Source organism: Amblyomma maculatum, chromosome 1 (assembly GCF_055883805.1).
Source record: "Amblyomma maculatum isolate TAMU_Amacu chromosome 1, ASM5588380v1, whole genome shotgun sequence".
NCBI lineage: Eukaryota > Metazoa > Arthropoda > Arachnida > Ixodida > Ixodidae > Amblyomma > Amblyomma maculatum.
Window position 1 is genome coordinate 50,035,868 of NC_139344.1, and position 24,582 is coordinate 50,060,449.

General features: G+C 47.6%; 1 protein-coding gene across 1 annotated transcript; it reads right to left on the reverse strand.

The window, feature by feature from the left end:
- Positions 1–5,519: 5,519 nt before the first annotated feature.
- LOC146202341 (UPAR/Ly6 domain-containing protein crok-like) lies at positions 5,520–24,000 on the reverse strand. Its single transcript, XM_084588116.1, has 3 exons — positions 23,594–24,000; positions 11,362–11,520; positions 5,520–6,570 (listed from the first exon to the last, which is right to left on the reverse strand). The coding sequence occupies exons 1-3, from the start codon at positions 23,652–23,654 to the stop codon at positions 6,332–6,334; spliced, it is 459 nt and encodes a 152-aa protein (XP_084444242.1). The 5' UTR covers positions 23,655–24,000; the 3' UTR covers positions 5,520–6,331.
- Between the last annotated feature and the right edge of the window lie 582 nt (positions 24,001–24,582).

A 24,582-nucleotide genomic window follows, 5' to 3' on the forward strand; every position in this document is an offset into this window, starting at 1 on the left:
AAGTCTTTAAATTCAATGTCCTCACCAGTCCAATGCAATGTCCATGTGTTTAGAGCTCACAAATTATACCACCACCGTCTGAGTGATAGATTTCAATATGAATTAAGTGAGAAGTAATAAATGTAGCATGCATATGCGATGGTACATTTAGAAAGAAATTATCAGTACTGTTACGGTATGTGACGGGGAGAAAACTTCAAGATCGGTGTACCATGCTTGAATTCTGGTGTGTAGCTTTTGTGTTATAACTCTGCCACCACTTTTAAACTACAATCAGTCAGTTATTTTTGATTCATTTATTTGTTCCACTTCTGAACTTCGAGACATGATTGCAGATTGGCAAACCTGAGTTTACTAGTGCTGGTGTCTGCTCAAAACTTTTTACTTATTCTGGACTGATCAATTATCTTGATTTCTTTATTACCTGTAGCAGAGTTGAAAGCTGGGTCGGTTGGTTCATGTTCTTTAAAACATAAACCATTGACTGGTTTATTTTTTCAAGAACTTATTACCTGTGTTTGTTCTTTAGTGCTGTCGAGACGCCGACTTATTTGGCTGCGGACTCGTCAAGCCGCCTAGTGGCAGCTTTCTTTCCGTAGCCCTCCATCTGTAGACGACCTGGTGGAAATAACGATTTGATTCGAATAATTCTTCTTTCTATTCCAGGCACACATAACCATGGCCAGAAAAAGCCATGGTATCGATTTTTAGCAATAATGAAAATTTGGCGGAGCTTTCCTCGGTGTCCCTTTAAGCTTTTCCGTTTTTCCCGTGTTCGAAAACTTCTGCGAGTTTGTTCACACAGTTCTGACGTTTGTAAACAATTTTGGTTGCTAATGATGATAGTGAGCCCCCAAAGTTTCCAGTATCGATTGCCCGGTGTTTGAACAGGTGCCGGTAATACAGGTGCAGGCTACGGGTGTCCGGCAGCGATTGGAAAAGCGCCGAGGCAGAAGACCCGTATTTGATGAGGCCTATCGCGCAGTTTATGTATGATAATGCGCCGCTACAGGTGCTTGAGATGTCTCTACTTGATGCTTAAAAAAAAAAAAAAAGAAAAAAAAAAGAACTCGCTCTTCCGAATTGATGAAATCGGGTTCACGTCGCATGCAGTGCTGCCAGAACAAATAAGCGTTTGTCAAAACCGCGTCTATTCTGAGACGTTGGGCGGCAGGTTTCGCCAGCGGCTGCATTTATTCTGTGGCCACGCCTTTAACTCGCTGTATCTCATTTGACCTAATCTCAGTTCCGCCACAGCCGAGGGGACCACTCCTGATGTGCCATTCGCGAATGGTTTTTAGGCGTTGTGGAGCACACGTTTTCATTTCCAGGCATAGCGACACACGCGAGCAAAGACTGCAGTTTCGCCGAAGCTGAGGACACGTATCCCTTTGATGTTTTGACGCTTTGTTAGATGGTGATTTTTATTAGGAAGTGTGGCACCCTGAACGCACGTGGAACGATATAAATATCCGAGAGGATTAAGTTGAATAACAAGTCTCAGGCTGGTTGGTTGATCACAAGGCAGAGCAGCGTAAGCTAGACAAGGACGAGGAAGGGAACGCGAGACAAGCGTACGGTGCCGTGCGTCTCTCTTCTTCCCTTTCTCGTCCTTGTCGAGCTGGCGCTGTTCTGCCTTAGCAACGTGAAAATAAAAGGCGCACGGGGGCTAGTTACCCGGCTGCTCGTCATTTTCGACAAGTCCCTGCGCCCTTATGTGCTCTGCGTTGAGTTCTCTTGGGTTTGCTTGCTTCAAAATCATGCACTAAATGACCCACCACTGCGTGGGCCAGGAGACGTATTCACAGTGATTCTACTTGAAATCACTCGCAAGCGACCGGCGTATACAGATGGACTCAACAGCCATCCGGAGAGCAGGCAATAACAACAGTGAAAAGAAAAAGTGAAGCCTTTCACAAAATTCGTCTCGCGGAACTGAACGTATGAAAACCTTCGTGTATCCGACGCCCCAGTTTCGTAAATGAGGCTCCACTTCGCATCGGGCACGCTCTCTAAACAATGAGCAGTTGCAAATTCGTAGTAATAAGGCTCCCCTTTTTGTCCCGCGCGATCACTAAACAATGACCAAGTGCAGATCTTCTATCTCATGCCCCGAAATGATTGTCTACATTTATCTATGCCATAAGTCGCGCACACGCGGCATGCGCAAGAGCTGCGTGTGTGCTTATGAATAGAGGAATTCTCTGCGTTGTTTCAACGGCCTTTATTTGCGATCACAGCTCGCGGTTCAAGCTGTTCTTTTTCAGTGGAAACAGCCATCTTCTGCGCCGCATTCCAGGGCCAGTGCGCCCGTGGCTGGAGTGACACTGCACGCGTGCTTTTGTTGAAACAATTACGTTCGCGTGAGAGCGGAATTCCTTCTCGACATCTTTAGTAGCAAAACTAGGGAGAGGCAGCTACCACGGTATTGCTGTGCGGCCACGGGCTCACAAAGTCACGGGCGCCTTGGCCTGGGTGATTCTGCAACAGGAGTCACATATGTCTTCGACTCATGCACATATAGGGTGCATGAGCTGTGCAAACCCCAGAGTTCGCCAAAGTGAAGCACACAACGATTTACATAGAACTCAAGTCGACAACAGGCCCAAAATGCACGCAGTTTTCTCTTTTTTACAGTAATACATAGCTACAGCATTTCTGCTGTTATGTGACGGGCGCAAAAGTGATAAAGAAAGGACTCCATGAAAACACAAACAAAAAATACGCTCAGGTATGTTCTGGCCACCAGGTAATGCGCATCACTGGTACAGCAGAGTTGTCTTCTGGGCTAGTTGCTTTGTTTTAATAAATGGAGCCTAGCGCACTGCAGAAGGCCAGCACAATAGAGTAGACAGGGCGAGCGCGGACAGCGGATTCTTCTGTGTACAGGATTTGACGTGGTTAAGTTATCTAAAGGCTCACCTTACTCATGGCTGATGAATATTTGAAGAACTTATACAAGCATGTGCGCGTACTATGTCTACATATAGAAAATACAGATTTGATATCGTTCGTCCTGCTTCTTCGCTAGCGCATGTAGTGTGCGCTGCGAAAACCTCCGCCTAGAGCATCAGTGGCTGGCTGGCAAAATATTCCTCACGGTCTACGTCAAAGGGCAAACATGAAGCAGCAGCGACTCAAGCAACACAGGGCGCATATTTGTGGCGCGCACGTCACCAATTTCGTGAACACTTTTCGCGAGCCTTTTTAGAGAACGTCCTGTCATCACCTGTTGGATGAGCAGTCGTTGATTGGCCATACAGTATAAAGATTCCTTACAAAGCACAGGTGGAGGGTTTTGCAGGTGACAAGCACCCAGAGAAACTCTCACGGGCACCAGCAAACCAGACACGCTTTCCACCTTTCCGTCTGGCAACAGCACATTTGATATTAAAGAAAAAAAAGGTAATTAGTCCACACTGTTTTTATAGCATTGGCATCGAATTGATTGCATGGCGTATAACCTCGCAGCTGCATGTCACAGATGAAAGAGGAAAGGCGAGAAGTTTGCATGCAGGTCATAAACATTCATACAGGCATTTCCCTTGTACAATAATGCCGCTTAAGAGGTACACTGCGTACAGGCAAACAAGCATCCACCCACACATCGCACTTGTAAGTTCATTAACGCACACTCCGTTCATCACATCTCTCAGACAAAGCGACAGCAATGGGCACCAAACAGTGCAGTATGAAAGAGGTGCTCTCAGTGGCGTCTATACCTCGGTGATTTGTGGCACTTGAGTCCTTTGCGGTAATATAAAATGGACGGAATGTCGCGCCGCAATAGCGATCGCTGAAGTAAAAAAGGAATAAAACATTAGTAAAATATGGTCAAACTTCCCGCCAAAACAAGAATGGCGCAATTCTATACAGAGGTACGAAAGCGTTCTGTGAGGCCCTGACGTTTTGAAAATCGCCTCTAGGATGTACAAAAATGCACTGCGGTCCAAACTTCAAAGACACTAGTTCATGAGCCTTTGTCAGAGTTCCACATGCATGCTCACAACGTGAACGCGGAGCAAGGAGATCTGCGGCAGCGAGTAGAGCCGACCGAACGAGTAAAACGTGCTCACTCGAAAGTTCGACTCCGCGTTCTTCACTTTAGAAAACCCGGCTTACTATAAAAAGAGATGGAGATTGCTATAAGAGGACAATGCTCCTACGACACAGTTTCAGCTCTGCAAGCTAGAAACAGTGTATTTTAAATTACTCAGGTGCTGTTTCAGCTTGACCAGCTAGCCATGTAAGCACATTGTCTCAGTGGTCAAACTGAAGCAGTTCACGCAAGCGCAGCGCGTTGTCCAAGGTAGCTGAAAAAACAAGGTTCTCTGCTAATAGCATGAAAACTGCTGCCAGCCCAGTTGCAGCATGCTTTCTCGTTCCTCCGCCACAAAAAGGAATGTAAGAATATCGTATAAATAACGGGAAAGCTGTACACGACGACTGAACAGTAAATTTCTCCCCGATTCTATCAGAACGGCATCTCCGTTTGCTTTTATACAGATTCGCTTTCTCTGGTTAATTACAAAAATAGCAGCAGCTACACATAAGTGGAACGACATGCCAGCAAATTTGTCATTTATTTCATCATTTAAGCAAATATTAATACTAAAGCTTTCCTACACCTCCGTCTTCGTCTAGCCGAAACTTCACGCACTGAGTCTCATATACCAAGCGAAGGCATGAGCTGTATCGGGCGGCGCAGAGGGATTAAGAAATCCCCACTTGATAAAAAACGGCTGGTTATCATTTACAATGATGAAAGAAATTAAGGATAAAAGATACCAGCTTTGAGCTTCTAGTGAATTCACTGGCAGAGAATATATCTGCACAATCCACGATCTTAAAAGCCTTTGAAAGTCTTGCCTGAAAACGGCCTTGGTTCCGCAAGCATTGCTACAAGCCGGTGCGTATCACGCAGTTAAGGCGGTTTATATACCCCGTGATAGAAATAACATATTTGTGTAAAGGTGATCACAGTTGTTTAAGGCACTGCACCAATTCCTGTAGTACATTCAGGTATTTCAGGTGAACACCTAAGTTAATGAGAGCGATGACCGCAACGCTGAACAATAATTTACATTGCGGATACGCTTCTTGGCTCCTGCGACGACGTCGTACCACAGGACAACGTCAGGGGCATCAGGAGAGCTTCTTGTAACGTCTTTTTGTCAAAAGTTACCGAGCAACAGCGTCGCGGCTACCAGAGAAAGCTTGGGGCCGAGTCACTGCGCTGCGCTCTCCAGCGGTGACCCTTTTTAAACTGGCTGAATTAAGCCTGCGGCCTCGCTCAGGTCAAAGGGCGCGGTATCGCACGCTGCACTTGCTACGCGCTTACTTTTCGCCCAAGGAAATACGTGACCACGTTTACTCGCGCAGCCAGGTGGCAAAGGTCAACGCCGGAAAGCGCAGCGCCACCGCTCGGCCTCGAGGTTTCTCCGGCAGCCGACGCGGCTGCTCGGTTACTTCTGGCTGTTATTCGGCCACCGAGACAGAAGTGCAGACTTCGTGGAGCCTTTCTTTTTTTTTTAGGCAGTTTTCAAAGAATACGCGCCAAAGCACGCTATCGTTTGTCCAGATAGAACAAAAATGTTGATTGGTCTGGAGGGTGCTTGTTCAATCGCGGCCTTACTGCCTTTTCGAAGAGGCCAACGAATAATAACAGAGTTCCATGCTTCAACGTTCCAGGAGAGCAGCGCAAACAAGTGTAGTAGTAGTGTGATAAATTGAGACCGTACACCCTTACGCTTTAGTATGCCCTCGGCAATTAGCGTACGGCGTAGTTACACCCCACCAACCTTGGAAAGGAATGGACCCCGCACTCTCGGTGTCCGACGCCAATCGGCATTAACAAGCGCACCTTAGAACGTGAAGAAAGGGCAGTAATTTAAGTACTAGCTTGGAAACAAGCTTTACGGGCTCTACGACAACTTTGACCTAGTCTCTATGCGCCTGTTGTGTTCCCGCAAGCGCACAAGCTGCGCAGGACACGATGCAGTCTCGCTTTCAGCACCTCTTCTTGATGGGTACCATGTCCCCTTCTTGCGTCCTAAGCAGCGATTGCCGGCATCGCAAAAGTTGCAGCGTCCTTACAGGCCAAGATTTTGGTGTGCAAGAAGTACACAGCGCAAAGAGAACCCCGCGCTGGGGGAACACTGCCATCCAAGCGTTCAAGGGCGATGAAGTGACCACGATAAGGCACCGGTCGCTCTTTCGTAAAGCGCGACGATTGTCCTCGCATCGCACAGGGTTGCGCGCCGTGGGCAGGCGACACGATGCGAAGTCCGAGTAGAATGTGTAGTAGAGGAGAGTATGCAGCTCGAGGTGGTCACTGGCGGAACGTGCCCAGCAGCGTCCAGGTGGCGGCTGCCGCGCCTAGCGCCAGGAGCCACAGCAGTCCCCCGTGGTGCGCAGCGGCGTTGCAACCATCCTTGCTGTTACACGTGCACGTCTCGACGAAGACGTCGTAGGTGCCGGTCCGCATGAGGCAGTAGTTCTCGTCGTACGTGCCTTCACCGGGAACGCCCAGGAAAGCGCAGGACCGGATGAACCGCCAGTTGCCGTTCACTGCACATCAAGCAGATATGTGCCAATGAACAGGGTGTGACACTGTGCGTGCAATGCGCCGCGATATTCATGCGCACTGTGCAGGGCAAGGCTAACGGTGGTGTGTTCAATCACTATGAAACTCGTGGCAGCCTGCTGAAGAATCTGCACGCATTCTAAGAAGGCGAAGTGCCCCCTTAGAAGCAGAGACTGTTGTAGGCCAGGAACGTCACAAAGTCCCCCTTTTGTTCTATACGTACAGGACTCGGGCCTCCAGCCGCATGAGGAGCGTAATCCTCACCTGCTGATATTTTCAGAACTGTAATGCAACAGCTGAACATTGAGAAATGGTATCCCTATTATTCATTCCAACAAGCTATTTAATAACGCTAGCAACTTGGCCTAATGTACGCCCGTGAAGAACGCAGGTAATTCTTAAAGGATTCAAACCCTATTGACTATCATGTTTGGCGGCGGCAGGGAGCTTCTGCGTGGTAGCTAGTGACATTGCATTAAAGTCTTGTGAATTCCACCGATAAGGCGATAAGCCTATAAGAGAGCGGTACTGGCACGGTGTAACGGCAGGTAGCGCAGAATGTCTCATATGTTGGATCGAGGCGCGTCACCATGAGCACATATTAAAAGAGCTAGCAAAGCAAAGGCAGGGCAATTGAATAAGAACAAAAAACTGATTATTCTGTTCAAGTCACTTATCAATCGATGCAGCACACCCACAAAAAGCAGGGCTCAAAAATGCAGCTGATCATTTAGCGCTTGAAGAGGCGTCCGTGTGCTGTGCGATGTCAGTGCACGTTAAAGATCCCCAGGTAGTCGAAATTACTCCGGAGTCCTCCACTACCCTTTCTCTCTTTCCGCTTTCAATCCCATCTTTCTACCTTCCTTTACGGCGCGGTTCAAGTGTCCACATAACAAGTCCGACAGATAATGTGCCTTTCTTTTCCTGTGTACCAACTATTATTATTATTATTATTATTATTATTGTTATTATTATTATTATTATTATTATTATTATTATTATTATTATTATTATTATTATTATTATTATTATTATTATTATTTAGCACTTATTTGTGGGAGGCACTTGGCGCGTGTATCCACCAGTTTCTCCCATATGGCTACAGCATCATCAATGTTTTCAACTCTACACAAAGGCTAACCTTAACTTATCCTTCAGGCCGCCATAGCAAAAAATTGGCAGGAGCTGAAAAAAAAAAAAAATCGCCCCCACTAACATTGCCAATCCTCGCAGCGGCGAATCAGCAGCCGCAACTCGTATCCCGGAAAGGCTTTTGAAAACAACCGCTAGGTGGCTTTCAGTGGCGCCCCTATAGGCTGTGCACAGAGCGTATACGGTTCCCCTGTCACTAAAGACATGTCCCAAAAAGCCACCACTCCTCAGCGAAAAACACTGTCGGGGTTTAAACATGGTTTGAGCGTAGTGATATAGCGATAGCTCTGAGCGGTCAGCGATAGCCCCTGTAACACCGCCTTTTCAATCCGCGGGATTTTCATAATTTTTCTTTAACTGAGGTTTCGGGGTAAGGAAGGCGCCTTATACTTTAGGATGGACACCACAAAATGGTGGGCACCTACATGTAATCTGGTAAAGGTCACGTTTTCATATTTTTGTTATAAATTATGAATTGGTTTATAAGAAAGGAGAGGTGCAGTATCTGTCAGACTTCTCGCGGATACCTGAACAGCACCGTGAAGGAAGGGAAGAAGGTGGGAGTTAAAGCGGAAAGATTAAAAGAGGTCCCGTAGTGGAGGGCTGCGGAGTAATTTCGACCACCTGAGGGCCTTTAACGTGCGCTGACATCGCACAACAGACGGCTGCCCCTGCGTTTAAGTTAGGTTTTGGGGAAATGAAGGTGCAGTATACTTTTGGGTGGACACCACGGAATTGTGGACACCAACACTTAATCAGGTCAAGTAACAATAATTTGTTCACAGGAAGGGAAAGGCGCAGTATCTGTCACACTTGCTATGTGGACACCTGAACCGCGCCGCAAGGGAAGGGATGAAGCTGAGAGTGAAAGTGGAAAGAGAGAAAGGGGAGCCGTAGTGGAGGGCTGCGGAGTAATTTCGACCACCTGGGGATCTTTAACGTGCGCTGACATCGCACAGAACATGGAAGCCTCTTCAACAAGGTTGACGACTGAGCGCCTCTTCGTTTCGCCTCCATCGAATCACAGCCAAGTTTGTTTTTGAAGAAAGGAAGGCGCCTTATACTTTTGGGTGGACACCACAAAATCGTGGACACCCGCACTTAATGAGGTCACGGTCACTCTTGAAGGTGGAACTCGCGGCTTTACCTAGCGTAGTGAAGGTTTCGCTTCCCAACACTGGTAAAAATGCTGCTGCGTCGAGGCAAAATGGCTGCACTGGGCTGCTAGCAGCGTATGCGATGGTTAATTGTCGTGTCCTTGGAAAACAACAACCATCGCGCACGCTGCTAGCAATGGCTCCGCTGAAACAGCGACCTCTTTCTTCGATCTGTTCATTCACTCCTTGCTTGAATCCCCCCCCCCCCACCCCCCCTCCCCTCGACCCGTCTTCCTGCTGTGCTAACGTCCAGATTTGAAGTAGCTGGTTGCCTGTAAGTAGAACTTTTATTACATTTTCCAGTTTAAGGCAGACAGCGTTTTTCTTTTTTTTTTTTCAAAGATAACTGGTGTGCAGTTCAATATTACCATCTCGCCTACTATGATGAGAGCCCATGGATCGAGCTTAACAGCAGCAGATGCCCAGCGAGCATAGAGTTTAGCAAAATTATCTAAAGAGAGAAGGAGCCCCACCGTCCATGCGAGTTTTTAAACTGCATTTCATCCGTGACGGGAATGCCGGGATAATTAGGCTTTCTTCACTTGGCTTGGCTAGTATTGTGCCGAAAACGGCGAATTTGGCACAAATTCACTATTGCGCCACCGCGATACCGTGGCTAGATATAACCACCGTAGCCACGATGCTCTGGACACTAGGCAGAGTACTGGCTCTATAAGCAGCACACGTGTTCCACTAGCATCAAGTGTTTGCAAATGGAAAACATTGCACCTATGCAAATAATATTTTAGCCTACTTAAAAGTATTGAGCAATAAAAGCAGCCATTCAGTATGCTTTTATCCTTCGCTAATACGCGTCGTTTGAGTGCCGCGTGTTTTAGCAAGCGCAGGTAACAGTCTTACGAGGAAAATTTTGAAAGGAAAGAAAAGCTTTCTGCGCCTTTGGGCGTTTTATGCAGGAGTGGATTTAACCGCTACATTTTCACCTCTTTTTGGCCGCACATTTTGTCCGTCCGTCCACATGACGACAGAACTCGAGCGAATGCAGAAATTTAAAGTATGGATGACTTCAGCGGGGTTCAGATACACGCCTTTTAGGTGCCAGCATGGGTAGTGGAAGCTCGGCGGACCGAGGTCTTATAAATAGGCGCGCAGCTGGCACGTCTGCCCATCAAGCAACAGATAACCCAATACCACCCTGCCGTCTGCAATGGAGGTCTTAGAAGCCTTATTCGAGAGGCAATTAGTGCAGCACTAACAACACCAGCATTGCTCAAAACTTTGCACAAGGAGGGAAGCAAATATTTGTAACTACAATTTACGAGAGATCAATTTAATGAACTGATGCATGCGCCACAACTTTCTTACGAGACGACCTAAGTAATAATCCTCGAAAGCGTTGCTGCTGTTTACTTCTATGGCACGCGCAACATCTTCTTTATGGTGAGCTGCTCTCTGTTGCATTCGAGGTCGCGTTCATAGCCACCCTCGAACGTGCTCTTTACCGCGTTAGTAATTCTTTTTGTGTGTGATAGTTATAATGATTGGTGTGAATGTGTAACACTATTTTTCTTCGAAAACAGTGGTCGAAATGGCTTGAAAGTAATGTCACTTACTTGATAAAGTGATACACTTAGTAATATCACTATACGTATGCATGCGCAACGTAACGAAATTCCAAGCTTCATAAAACGTTCTATGTTTTAATTACAGCGCTTTTCGCTTCAAGAGTCTCAGCGTAAGTGACTGTTTTGGTATCAGCGTTGTAAGGAAATTTCATTTAAGTAATTCCCCCAGGTAAAGTCGTATACTGTTACAACTAACTCACGCTTTTGGCCCAACCCCAGCCAAGCCAGATGCGAAAGTTTTCTGAAGTCATGCCATGAAGTTCCGCGTACCAATTTTTCTTCCAGGTAACTGTATAAGAAACTATGTACAGGGTCGTCCACTTCTAGCTTTAACACGGTCACGGCTTTCAAAGCAACATTGCGTCAAACTCGGGTGCGTCTCAAAGCAAAGCAATAACCAAACACAGAAGGTCCCAGAGATGGGGCTTCGAATGGCATGCCACTTAGCTTTATTGCGTGGCCGAGTCTGACGCAATGGCACCTCTGAAAAAGGTGGCCTTGTTATAGTTAGAAGTGGACGACCCTGTACCTGGTCGAGCATTTAGGGGAAACTCCCAAGGTGAAGTAGATTTAGTATTTGGGGAGTAATGACCCATCTACATCAACCTGAGTGCAGCCGTGTGGCTAGAGAGGAAAGTTATACAGCTTTCTCAGAAACTTCGTAGTTAAAGAAAGGGAAAATTGGCCCTGATCCAGGACCAGGTCCAATTTTTCTTTTCTTTAAGTACGAAGTTTCTGAGAAAGCTGTTCCTGAGAAAGCGGGTGGATGTCAATGAGTCATTACTCCCTTATTACAAACTCTGTGCCTGCGCAGTGCCGCACCGTAAGTGCAATTGAACGCAGCACGCTGGGCGGCTGAATCCTCCGAGAGAGACCGTACCTTTTTGTCGTATCTTGCGACACATGGTGGCTGCGAGGCCGGGGTAGTGCGCCAACGACCGAGCCGCGCACTCGCCAATAGGCAGTGAGCTGTTGTCGAAGGGGTCGGCGCACCGCGGGTCGAAGTGAGAGTTGCACTCCCAGCACTTGATCGCCTCGCCTGAAAAGCAAAAGAAAGCGCATGCTTGTAAACGTGTGCAGAGGCGAAATCAGTTTGGCACTATAAAGGCGACCCTGCAGCCTCACTCTTGGCACAGTTAGATCGCCCAATCGTCGGGTCGGGTTGACATTCATGAGCATCTCAACCAAATACCACATTACACTTCCACAGACAGCATAGAACACAAACTCAAGCTAGAAAGTTGGCTTGCTATTTACTTCGACTTTTGCAGTGAAAAGATGTTTTAGGGAAGACTTCGTGTCCCGCCCAAGACGTACCAGCTACTAACATGCGAGGAGGAGAGTTGCGTTGTGCCGGTCACCGGGACAAGAGGCGCTGAGCGGGGCACACATGTACGGCAAACTATGAGCGCAGCAACGAAAACTTGCGCGCTGCGCAGTTTGTTGTAAAAAAGGTCTGACAATAGCTTTGTAGTGCTGCAGCCGCTCTTCGTCACTGTAATTAACCTGGCATGGCTTTCGTCATACATCAGGAACAGTCGTAAAATCAGTGAGGCACGTGCATCCTTGTTTGTCTTTCAAAGGTGCCCTTTCCCCTGCCCCAACCCCGCGGGACGTACGCATGTTTTCGTGTCGTCGTTTCTGCTCACTCCTCATTTCTTCTCTGCCCAGTAATCCCGCAAATTAAACTTCGGAAAGAAGAGGTAACCTCGGCAGCCTGAAAAAAAAACAAAAAAAAAAAAAACACCGCGGTTGCAGCAGCGCGGTAACGCCACCGCGGAGACAGCTTTTCGCTGAATTCTTTGAGTCATGTGACAGCTTAGACTATCTAATACTTCCTTTAAAACTGGCACTCTCTTTCTGCCAACCGTGCGAGTGCATACGTTTTGAAATGACTTATTCGTCCAATATCTCCAGGCGTCACGCGGACGCCGCGCAGAAAAAGCTACGAAAAAGAAAATAACTAACGATGAAGAGCGGCCATGGGCAGAGTCGGCAGCCTGGCCAACCGAATGCGTCATAACTCAACGTAGCCGTCTGTTGAGACTAAAAAGAAGGAGTTAAAGGGGATGATTACATGATTATGTCAATGATGACGTTTCGCTGGATGGGACCGGCGGAGAGAAGTCTACCTTTGAGTTTGCTACACGAATCATGAGGTGGATGGAAATGTTCTGTATTTCCTAAAAATAACCAGGCAGTACGGTTTGTTTCTAGCTCGTACGGCCTAGCGCTAATGTCACATCTGAAGAACTCTTAATTTATTTTTCATCTATACTCTCCCTCCTCCTCCTACAGTAACCGCGTTCTGGTCATCTGCGCTCGCTGCAGCGTCCTCCCGCCACTGTATACCCACTCTCTGAACTCTTGCCATACTCCCTTCCACGCTTAAGAAACTAAGGGTGATTCCCGTGGTAGCCGCCCTCCGGATGTGCATTTCTGGCCCTCGGCATACCTTATTCCTTCCACGGTAACCACCTTCCAGATGGTTCCCGTGGTAACCACTCTCCGATCGCGCATCCATACGATATCTCCATAACCTCCTGCTTCCACAGCAACCACCTCCGGATGGTCTCCGTGATGATGTCGATTATTGCGAAGAGGAAAGAGCACAGGGATGTTTAGATGGCTTGCGGAAACCATATATGGACCATAGATGGGCCATAGATGGATACCATATATTAATTAATTCCAGCGTCAGCACACCTATGTTTCTCACAAAAGAGAAGAAACGTTGCATTCGCATAGCAATAAGGCTGTTTTGTTTTCTCTTTCCCTCTCCTTCTGTCACCCGTGCTCGCTTATTACACCAAGTCCTTGTACACTGCTGCGCTACAGTCTGACTATGATCATGCACCAACAAGTCCAAAAAGCCACGCTCTTGTTAACGGAAGGGCATGGGTATACACGGCCTTAACAACAGTGTCGTCGAGTCCACTGTGTGCTGCAATTGTTCGCTTGTGTGCGAGCCCACGAAGTGTGCTCAATAAGCTTTGCCCCTGGGTTGCAGCGATTTTTTTGTCAAGCGGTGAACTCTAAGATTAGTTTGGAATGAAATTTAAACTTGAGGTTTCAAACAGTATCTTCCCCACAGAACATCCTTACTTTTGATAGCACCCCCATCAACCGCTGTGCAATCGCACTCCCGCTGCACTATAGTCTCTGGATTCCTTGTTTTGGGTGAGTCGCTATAGAGGGTGAAGTCGGCTGTTCTTTCTCATTCATCTTAAGCACTGACACTGCGTCACTGGACCTGTGTTCGTTTCCTAAGATCGAGGAGCATGTGAGGCGCCCGCTTCGCATCCGACGAAGTAACCAATGCAATGCGGCTTCGGCTGATGCTGCTGATTAACTCCACATCGAAACGTTATGATGACTTTAGAAAGACAGCGTCCTAAAACTATGAATGCGAGGTCGTTCAGTCTTATCCCTTAAGGAGTTACAAGTAGGAGGCAACCTTTAAGAACAGCCCTCGTGCACCCTGCGTTTTGTTAAACAAGAAAATACATCAGCCTGAGGTCGTCACTTCATATCTTTCTTATAGATATTTTTAATCTGTTTGCGATTTATTACTGCCCGCGAGCTGCGTTTTTAAAGCATCAGAATAACTGCCGTAAAGCTATTCCTTAAGTCTTGTCCATCATTCCCATCACTACCAACAATGCACGATGACTGTAAACCGGCAAGTCGACGGATCAAAGAGCATGTTTGCACAAAAAGTATGGCAAATTTGCCATATTTTTTGTGCCAACATGCTACTGAACACTCTCAAGGTCAGGCTACATGTATAAATGCACTCAAAAGTAGAAGGTTGAATACACGCCGGCATGTATAGGGCACCATTCGCGACACACAGAGGTCGTGGATTCGAATCTCACTGACGGTAACAAACGGTTGTTTTTCAACATTTTGTAATCGGTTACCTTTGAGGTAAAAATTATTATAATACTGGTTTCCGTTGATGGACACCACAAGACAAAAAAAAAAAAAAGAGCATGCCCAGACTTTCGGCTACTGTTGGATTCCTTCAAATGAAAACATAGCGCGTTGAACTCTATAATCCTTTGTTTCTGGCTTGAAGGTTTACATCCACAAACAATGATATTGTGGTAAAAAAAAAAAAAGCGCACGCACACACGCACGCACGCACGCACTCGCGCGCATATGCACACTCGTAGTTCATATACGGGCGTGTCCCATGCGCGTGCAGAGGAAAGCGAAAGGCAAAACGCCGAAGGCGTGCTTCGAACGAAGGGCGAACGCCGGCGAATACTGGGAACGGTGATCTGATCAAGCACGTAGGCGCGGCTCCGTAGGGGTTGGCTACGCGTGCCTGCCTTCTAGCGCGGCATCAAAAGACCTCGATCGCGACTCCGGGCGAGAGTTACGGGCGCCATGAGTGCAAGCGCCGTTCCACGAAAGCTGTCAAATGGCTGCTCCTCTGCCTTGCCGCCCCTCTTGAATTCTCGCGTCACATCACCTCAGGCCCTCAGCGCAGCCTAAACGGAAATACATTCTCATGTATGTACTCGTACGGAGGGGTGGGATGGCGGCGTGCAGTTCAAACCTAGGCTGGCCACAGCCCTCTACAAAGAGTGTAAGGCAGTAATGTGCGGCAACGCGCGTCAAAGCAGACCAGTCTGAGTTAGCTGTACACGATTAACTGATGAAAACTGCTTACCGTTTATAATATAGCGGCAGTTTTAAAAGCAAGTTTGTAAAGTTGGACGCTAAAACGGCGGTGTTACCATCGCACTCGAGACGAATATTGAACCTTGCAGAAAAATAATGCAGGTATTCCGAGCCTTTTGGAAGTAAGCATGGTTGTTGATACCGCAGCATAACTTCGTGACGTTCAGCCCCCAACCCTTAACATTACGCGGTAGTGCGAGCGTGCGAAGGACGACAGTTTAGCTACTCAGAGGCCCTAAGAAGGGCCTCCGTCACAACTCGTATTTATGTTCGAATAAGTAATTCTCCGTACTCACATATGCCTCCCCGCCCACATCCCAAAACCAACTCAAGCGTTCTTTGATTTTCAATAGAGGGTCCATAGACGGGCGCGCGGCGCGCGCACTTGATCAAACAACTACCTAATTGAGATTATTAGCGCTCATTTTTTTTCTATACAGACAGAATAAAATAAATTCCTCGTGTAAAATGACAATAGCACTTTTTGACGTATATGAAAAATTCATAGTAAATTTAGTAAGTGCTCACACAGACATTTGCGCAGCCCATTTTTAAGCCTTGGGCATTAACTTATTAAAAATTGAAGTGAAATGTAATGAATAATCGCAGATAGAGTAGCGCAAACTTTAGCAAACTGCATTGATGAAGGCTAAGTGCACCAGCTTTCTGTTACCGTTATACCACCTCATCACCCCCCTCCCTCTTTCTACAAACCAAAGCACACTTGCAACATTTTTTTTTTTTTTTAATTATACATCACGCTTAGCGTTCCGTATATAAGCAGCCCTTCGGACGTCTTCTACCAGATTGCCTCCTTCAAGAGCTATACATTCACGGGGACAAGAAAAGCACATACACGCACGTGCAATTCAGGTATTTAATTATATGCGTCAGAAATACCTTTACGCACGCGGTCGTTTGCGGTCTTATCTGCGTACTGCGTCCCGCCTATACGGGAAGCTGGTACGCGGCGCACGCAGCCATAGTACACGTGTTGCACGTATCTATACGTGCTAAGTTGGTCATTGGGTCAGCGATCGGATGCGCTGTGTGTAAATCGCTACTGCCCGAGGCATCTCTGGCGAGAAGTGGCCAGTTGTGGCCGTGTGCATGCAAAGGTCGTGCCTGATTTACCCGCGCCGTCACTCCGGTTGATATCAGTGGTCAGCGCAGCCGGGCCTATTAAGCAAGACGCTCTTTGCATCGCCTGCACATGACAGACACGGAGCAGCAGCAGCCTTCTGGGAGATAGATTTACACCAAGAGACACAGCACAAAGAAAAAAGGTTGTTTCCGCATCTGCGTCTACACGTGAATAACGTTTTCTTTTTCTCGCTGTAAATACACTTCGTGTGTACGTACATACCTGCTTCAGCCCCCTACCCCATAGCAGAGAAATAAATTACTACAGCGCCCTTGTTGCAATGGCACACATCTCGTTTAGAGTACATAGATGAGGACTTCAAGCCACGCCTCTTATAAAGAATCGAAGGAGAAAAAAGAAAGGCAAAAAAACAAAACAAAAAACAAAGCAGTTGTCCGCTGCTCTGAGCTAGCCACTGCAGCCCAAAAAAACGAGCTCGAAGTAAAGGCTCGCGGGTACCTAAAAGAAACCGACCCCTTGCATTGTACCTCGTACCCTTCCACAGATCCTTAGGTGAAAATGAGGCTAGATTACCCAGCACAGAGCCATCAACGCTGCATGTCTTCTTCATAATAAGCACTGTCATGCTCGAAAAATCGCTGCTCACGGCGGCAAGGTGTTGCCATTCAAGTGCAGCTGAATTATGGCATATTACGGAAAGCACGACAGCAAGTTCTGGTGACTCACTCACCCCTTTAATTAAGGTATATTTACTCCGTGATTTAAGCTTATAGTTTCCAGCGCACCGTCACACGGCCAAAGAAAAGAAAAAGGAACAGAAGAAGGACGAACACAGCGCAGTGTGCGGCCTTCTTTTCTTCGTTCTTCCTTTTCTTTGGCCGTGTGCCGCTGAGCTGAAAGCTTTGAGCTTAAATCAAGACTACCAACTAGCGCAACAAATAACTCTACTGAAATTTTCAGTGCTTAGCAGTAAACGTTACCGCTATATATACGCTCCTATTAATATTGTATGAATACAGTGAAACCACACTTCATACTACTAGTTGGAATAGCACCAAGAGATGCATTCATTATTGGCGTCGTGCTCCTCGCTTCCCTACGAATCGAACAGCGGTATCGAGAGTCTACACACTACACGTGGTATTACACCATCCACCACGGTGGCTTTGTGGCTGTGGTGCTCGGCTGCAAAGCTCAATGTCGCGGGCTGAAACACGGCTGCGGCGGCCACATTTCGACGTATGGTCGAAATGCAAAAAAGCGTCTGTCTGCTGTGCGATGTCAGTGCGCATTATAAAACTACAAGTGGTCGAAATCAATACACAGCCCTCCACTACGTTGTCACTTTTATAACCCACGTGCAGCTCTGGGACGCTAAGCATTCTACCACATCATACCGCACCACATTCCACTATAACATATACCTTACCACACCATACCATACCATACCATACCATAGCACACCGTATTACACTGTACCGTATCGTACCATGTCATACCATTTTACTGTAGCATATCATACTATAATGAATCCCGTTGATTGTATGCTGGGCTGCTGGCTAACTAAGGTATAATACATTTCTCTTTTTTTTTCTTATGCTTATCTGCTTTCATCTTAACTATGAAGAAGGGACAAGTTTCACACTTCCGATAAGACATCATTCATAATCGATCCCATTTATGGCATAATCTATAAAACCCACTAATAGCATTACGTCTGTTTGCTTTGTTGCCTATACCCAACGAAGCAAACAGCCCTTGTGAGATCATCACAGTGCGTCGTTTTATACCTCCGCAGCAAGACCGTCAGAAACGGCGCCACCACCAAAGCCTCTCGCTGGCGAAACAGGGGCGAAAAAAAAAGGAGGCAAAAAAAAAAAAAAAAAAAAAAAACAGGAAGCCGCGCGCTTCAAACATTGCCGCATGGCGGATGCACTAGTGCCTGTCGTGTTTTTTTTTTTTTTTTTTTTTTTTCGGCATCTGACATGCGGTCGTAGCGCCGTAAGGAATGCATGCATATTATAGTACCAAGTTCCACGCGAACGCCTCGAGAATCACGACAGAGGACGTTACCGCCGTTGAAAGGCCTTCTTTCTTTCATTTTTTCCCTTCGCAAACAGCATTGGCGTTGAGTATATATGCTTGAAAATAAAAAGGAGGTTTTGTGCTGCATCGTACACAGCATGTTTGTTTTACGGACATGGAGATACCAAACTTTCTAATACGAATCGCGCTCACTATGCATAGCTAGCTTCAAATCCGATACCGAATATTGAAGCGAAGGTGCATTTATTCACACTCGCCTTTTTATTTTTACCAGCTGGAACACTGAACTTTGTGTATGAATGGACGAATAAGCGGTATATCATGGTTCTGATCAGCTAGGCTGCATGGCTGATCCGATGCTGAAGGCTATCCCCCAAGGTTGAGCACATTTGTATTAAGGGAACAATTACTCATTAGTATCCCCGAGCGAAGCCATATGGCTACGTAGGACAGTAACAGCTTTCGCCGAAGCTTCGTAGTTGAAGAAAAATACTTCCTGGACACTGGACCGGAACAGATTTTTCTTTCTTTTGTGGCCTTATGATTGCGCGTGGGTAAATGCTATAATGTATAATTAGTCCCTGGCTGCCCCAGGCTGAAGCGCACAGCTTTGCAATAAGTACTAGATGACCTCCTAGTCTAACTGCAAAAGGCCCAGATGCGCTCAAGAAGTACTGCTCCACGTCCAACACCATAGTAGTATATCTTTCTTCCCAACCTTCCCTTCTGCTCCTCCGGTCTCATCTCCACTAGTGAACTATAGCTTGTAATGGTCGACAGTCCTTGCTTTCTTGTACAAATGATCGGTGGCCACATGTCACCTGATTGATATCAAGCAGCCATGTAGGCAAAACGGCTTTTTTACTCAACGGATTTCACAGCCATTAGCAGCTTCCGTAGAGTTCTCACATTTGCAAGGTATTTCGCAACTGTTGTGCATTGTGTCAAACACGTGGACGATGTGAACTGCGTAATTGCTAGCAGCGATGCGACAAGACTTCAGCGTAAGCATCGTTATAAGTCGGGAAGGATGGGATGACAGGTGAAACGCAACCTTGGCTAGCACGGAGAAAGGAAATGAGTTTAGGAAGTCGCCCTTCTTCCCAACTTCTTCCTGGGGGTGGAAGAGATGTCAGGTACCCTGCACTGCTCGGGCATGAATGTATGAACGAATGTTTATTTAACTAAGGAAAGCAATTAAACCTAATGCAATTAACCATTACGCCCAGACTGAAGATAATGAATAGAGGGCAGTTAGAGAAGGGGGTTGGGAAGGAAAGAGTTGCACTGATTCATAGAGGTCAAGCATGCCTCTCGCCTCCCCTCCTCTTCCTCACAATAGACCTCTGAAGTTACCCTCTGCGTGAACTCTGCACAATGCCAAGTCGTACCATATGCGATGAAACAGCCCGGTCTGCATGTCAGATCGGGCTGTTTAGAAACGGGCTGTTTGTTTAGAAACGAATGCGTGTTAGAAACGAATTCGGTCATAACAAGGAGAAAGGACGCCTCTCCAGGCATTAGGTGACTGCATACTAGAATGGTCTGATATATAGCGCTTCGTGTGCTTATAACCGACCAGCAAGCATTATAGTGTGGGTCAGAACTGCACTCGCAAGAGCAAGGTGCAGGCATACACCTTTGTCAGACGAGCTCTTTCGAGTGCACGGTCAACGCTTAAAGCTGGTCAGTTGTAAGCCCGAGCGTTGCAAGCATGGGCAAGCTGCCCCTCCGGCAAGCGTGAACTGTGTCCCATAATAAGCCGCGGTTCTTGTTACAAACTGTCAAAGAAAAAATGGTCAGCGCTACTTTATAGGAACACAGTGCAGTCGCCACAGCGGCTAACCGTGGGTATCAGATGCGTCACTTGCTAGCTTGAACAAGCCCTGATGCACGGGCTTGTGAAACAAAGAGCGAGTTTCTGAGAACACTTTGCTGGCTACACACACACACACACACACACACACACACACACACACACACACACACACACACACACACACACACACACACACACACACACACACACACACACACACACACACACACACACACACACACACACACACACACACACACACACACACACACACACACACACACATATATATATATATATATATATATATATATATATATATATATATATATATATATTGTTAAGGTTTATTTACAGAGCGATTCTTCACCTTAGCCTGGTGCGCTAGCCAACAGATGGTGAGCTTCCGCTTCCTCAACCTCTATTCCGGAGAGCCTCTTTTTCACACTTCCTTGTCCTCTTCTGTTCGCATGCCTGACAATATTTATTTTCCCAGCCACTCCTCTCAAAATGGAGAGCTATGTCCACAGTGGCACCATCCTTTCCTAGAGGACAAGCACGCTTCATCGTGGGTAACTTAGGTGTTTACTCTCTTACAGCAATAGGTAGGGCCGAGCAGCGAAACAAATGAAATAGGGTGCTGATAGTGTAATCCCTTCTGTAAAGCCCACTGAGTCGTTTAATGCCTTTAGTGTCCAGCTGCTACACGTAGTGAGACATGGTTTACAGCGGATCTAGGAAATAACGGTGATTCGTTTTGAATTGCTTCATACGAACCTCCGGGATCCGAGGCAGCTCTGATCTGCTGTTGCTATGTTTACTGTGGATAGGTTTGAGGGGCATAGCCAAGGGGGTGTTTGGGTGTCAGAACACCGCTCGAAATATTCTGGGTATTGCATTCCATCCCTCCTCTCCTTTTGTCATTTTTCACCCATGTTTTTTTCTACCGGCGGCGTCTAACGCCGCTTCAATGTTTCGCGTTGTTGCACGATTTGTATACAGTATTAGGATAAGTTGTGAACATTAGCAGAAATATTTTATTCGTATTCAATCAGGTTTTATTGTGCGGTTCAGTAATGCTTCCATTCAGTTGTGAAGCCGTCTTCATCACTACCACCAAGGTCCCAAATCACTGATTTAGCTAATAGTTTCTCCAATGCTGACATTGAAGCCGCAGATTCGAACCGAGAGCAGAGTGAAGCCAACGAGCTAGCGCACTTACTTCGCAGCTGGCTAACTAAGCGTAAATCGGTCGTAATTTTTTTGCTATAAACATTCATATTCGATTCAATTTGGAGAAAGAAAATCCCTTGTATACAAGTTTGAACTTCGAGTAGAATCATGTCTGGGATCCACATGCACAAACTAATGCCACCAAACTTGAGAAAGTGCAAATAAAATCAGCTAGGTTCATTTTCAACTCATACAGCGGGCGCCCATCTCCATCACTCCTTCTAGAAGCTGCAGAACTCGAAAGTCTTGGATTCAGGCGTTACCGGGATAGGATGAAATTTTTCTATTTAGTCTATAATAATCAGTTGGGAATAGATAAAAGTTTATATATTCTACCAGCTAATCGCCACTCCACACGTTCGTATCATACCAAAAAAGTTATAGATTATTCGTGCAGGACTAACGCATTTAAAAATTCATTTTTTTCCGCGTACTATTTGCGAATGGAATGCATTACCCGCCGACGCTGTTGATTCCCCAGCTATTTCTTCATTCCTCAACGCACTTGCGCCCAAGCCATAGTTACATGTGCCTCTCCTTGTGAAATGACCTCATCATGTAAATATTCTCCTGTGTTTTTGTTATTATTTATTCTTCAGTGTCTAGTATCTTGTTTGCTGTTCTTGCTTTTGTTCACCTGAACTGCCCACTCCTGCCAAGGCCTGATAACAAGGCTGGCAGTACCTGTAAAATAAATAAATAAATGTTAATTCTTTCAACTGCCAAAGGTTAAAGTGTGCACATTTTTTTTTCTGCTCCTCTGATTTTGAACGTTAGGAACTACGATTCTGTTTTGCTTTGACGAAACATAGTCGCGAGGAAGCAGCGCGACTTCCTGAATCTGCACGTGGTATTTTCAGAGCGAGTTGATAGGACTCTCCAGAAAGGTCCGCGAAGTAGCACAATTGTTCTGCAGTTAGCATTCGTGCCAAGGCCATGAGGAAGATAGTATGTACAGCTCGCAGAAACTTTGGCTGCAGTGTTCGCGCATAGCGACTGCTCTGACTCGCGAAAAACTTACTGCGGGTTGTAGGCACAAGAAATGTGGGCAAAATGAAGCTGGCGCATTTACTGCCGGTAATGTGTCCTCTCATCCTCCGGCAACGCAGTCGTAGTTTCACGGGGTGAAAAGACTAGGTGGATTACGCGCTGCTTTCAGAGCAGGCCGGTATTTTTCGAAGCTTATCCGCTCAGCGGGAGTATCGATCCATACCGCGTCCTTGCGCGCGCAAAGCCGGTCGCTGCACCCTCTCCGAGCGTCAGTTGACGATCCGCGTTCTGGGTGACGTCAGGCTTGGGCGGTAACCGCGAAATTCCCGCGCTCCCACGAAGCGTTCGAGAGGCGAAGCCACGCCGCCTCTCGAGCACCGGAATGTGGGCAAACGTCCAAGCGGCGATGTCACCGGGTACCCAGCGCGCGCACGTTCGAATTCGCCGCAAGTTCAACCAACGCGGCCCGAACCGAACGGACCGCTTTGTCGGCACGCAAGGTCTATGCGAGCGGTCGGATGGCGGCCGCAAGAGAATCGCCATTCATGCACGGAGCTTGACCTTCGGCTAGCGGGTCGTCCGGAGGACGCGTACATGCTAGCGCTACTGCCAGGCCATCCACGTTGTTCTTTTTCCGCACCACTGGCATCACGGGAAGGAAGCACGCTACGCGCCTACTTCGGAAACACGCGCCGCCGCTGGCACCGTTGTGCGAAACCGTTGCGCGTCACAAGTGGCGCGCGACAGGCGCCGATCAATCCAGCTGCGGCGAGCAACGCCTTCTTCGACCCCCCGCGCACTCCTGCGACAGGACGCCGGCAGCAAAGTTTCGTCTCCCGAAGACCTGAGGCGATCCGAACCGCACGAACGCCGCTCGTAATCGCATAGGCCTAACCGCCCGACCGTCGATGCAAAAAAATGCGTGACACGCGACACCCCAAACGCCGGCTCCCGAAGGTTTTTCCTTTACCTGGCGCGGCACAAAGTATGACACGTGCATCGCTCAACGTTTCCACGTATGTAAAACCGGCATCTGGGTGCGACAGAACAACAGCGTCGTCCACCACAAGCTTCCTAAGTAACTTCTTAACGCCGCCACGCCTCGCGCGGCAACTGAGCCAGTTGCACGCGCAGGTAAGTCATGGGCCGGCGAACCAAGACGCGCCCGCGGTTTTCTCCCTTCTGTCCTGCTCACGAGTCGCACCCGAAAAATTCAAACGGACTCACCAGACTCCCAAAGCAGAGCGAGGCACAGCGTGAGCGCAGTCACGACCGCGCCAGTCTCCATGGCTGTGCGCGAAGCTCCGCCGCTCACCACCACCTGTTCGGTGTCACCGGCACCACCTTCGGACGAGCGTGGTCGTCATCTGCGGGGTCCCACCGCGCGGTCAGCGCACTGGCTCGAGTGGGCCTTTGTGACACAACAGACTCGTCAGCGGCGGGCGGTTACGCCGAAGCACAAACAGCCAACGAAGTGAGCGAGCGGACGAGAGCTAACTTCGACCGGCAACGGGAGCGGCCGCTTGGACCCCCTCTTGCCACTCCGCCTCCTTTCCTCTAAAAACAGGTACGGGCGGTCAGGTAACAGCGCAGCAGTGGCGGCGGCAGCCTCGGCATATTGTGGGGTGTGGAGCGCAGAGGCGCAAGCGGCGGCGCGCAGTTTGTCGGCGCGCTCGTGGGGAGGCGCTTTAGATTGTCCTCAGTTGTCAGGAGAAGCCAACCTCGATTGCCGTCGTTGGCACAAAGCGTGCATGCGCAACTCGAATCAGACCGCCAGCTACCGTCACTTACCAGGTATATCATCACGAAACTATCTGGGTATGCCTGGCCGGTGTACTCGCCGTTTTGCATGCTGCTCCTAAAACAAGGAAGGGGCAGCCAACTCGGTATAACGAATCCACCGAGACAGTTCCCGTTAATCCGAAGTAGATTGACTGAATGACGAGAAGCGGTAAAAGGGCACATCATTTTTTGTTACTCATTTGTTACTCAGCTTATAAAGGTTATTTGAACACAAATGAAGTCAGCAGCTCGACGAGATTATTTCGGAACGGAACAAGGGTAGTGTGGAGAAACAGAAGCGCCGTTAACTCTGATTCTGGTCGTCGCCGCGGTGTTCTGTTCTCGTCCGCTGCTAACAAATTTTCAACCCCATAAACTATGCAGAGATACGGGCCAGAAGACATGGCATGATCACGTTCTCCACTGAGTACTCT

Excerpts from the sequence above, each read along its gene's own strand:
- LOC146202341 (XM_084588116.1), bottom strand. The coding sequence starts at position 23,654 with ATGGAGACTGGCGCGGTCGTGACTGCGCTCACGCTGTGCCTCGCTCTG. Across the intron at positions 11,521-23,593 it reads CGCTCTGCTTTGGGAGTCTG|GCGAGGCGATCAAGTGCTGG; the intron begins GTGAGTCCGTTT and ends TTTGCTTTTCAG. Across the intron at positions 6,571-11,361 it reads TCGCAAGATACGACAAAAAG|TGAACGGCAACTGGCGGTTC; the intron begins GTACGGTCTCTC and ends CTTGATGTGCAG.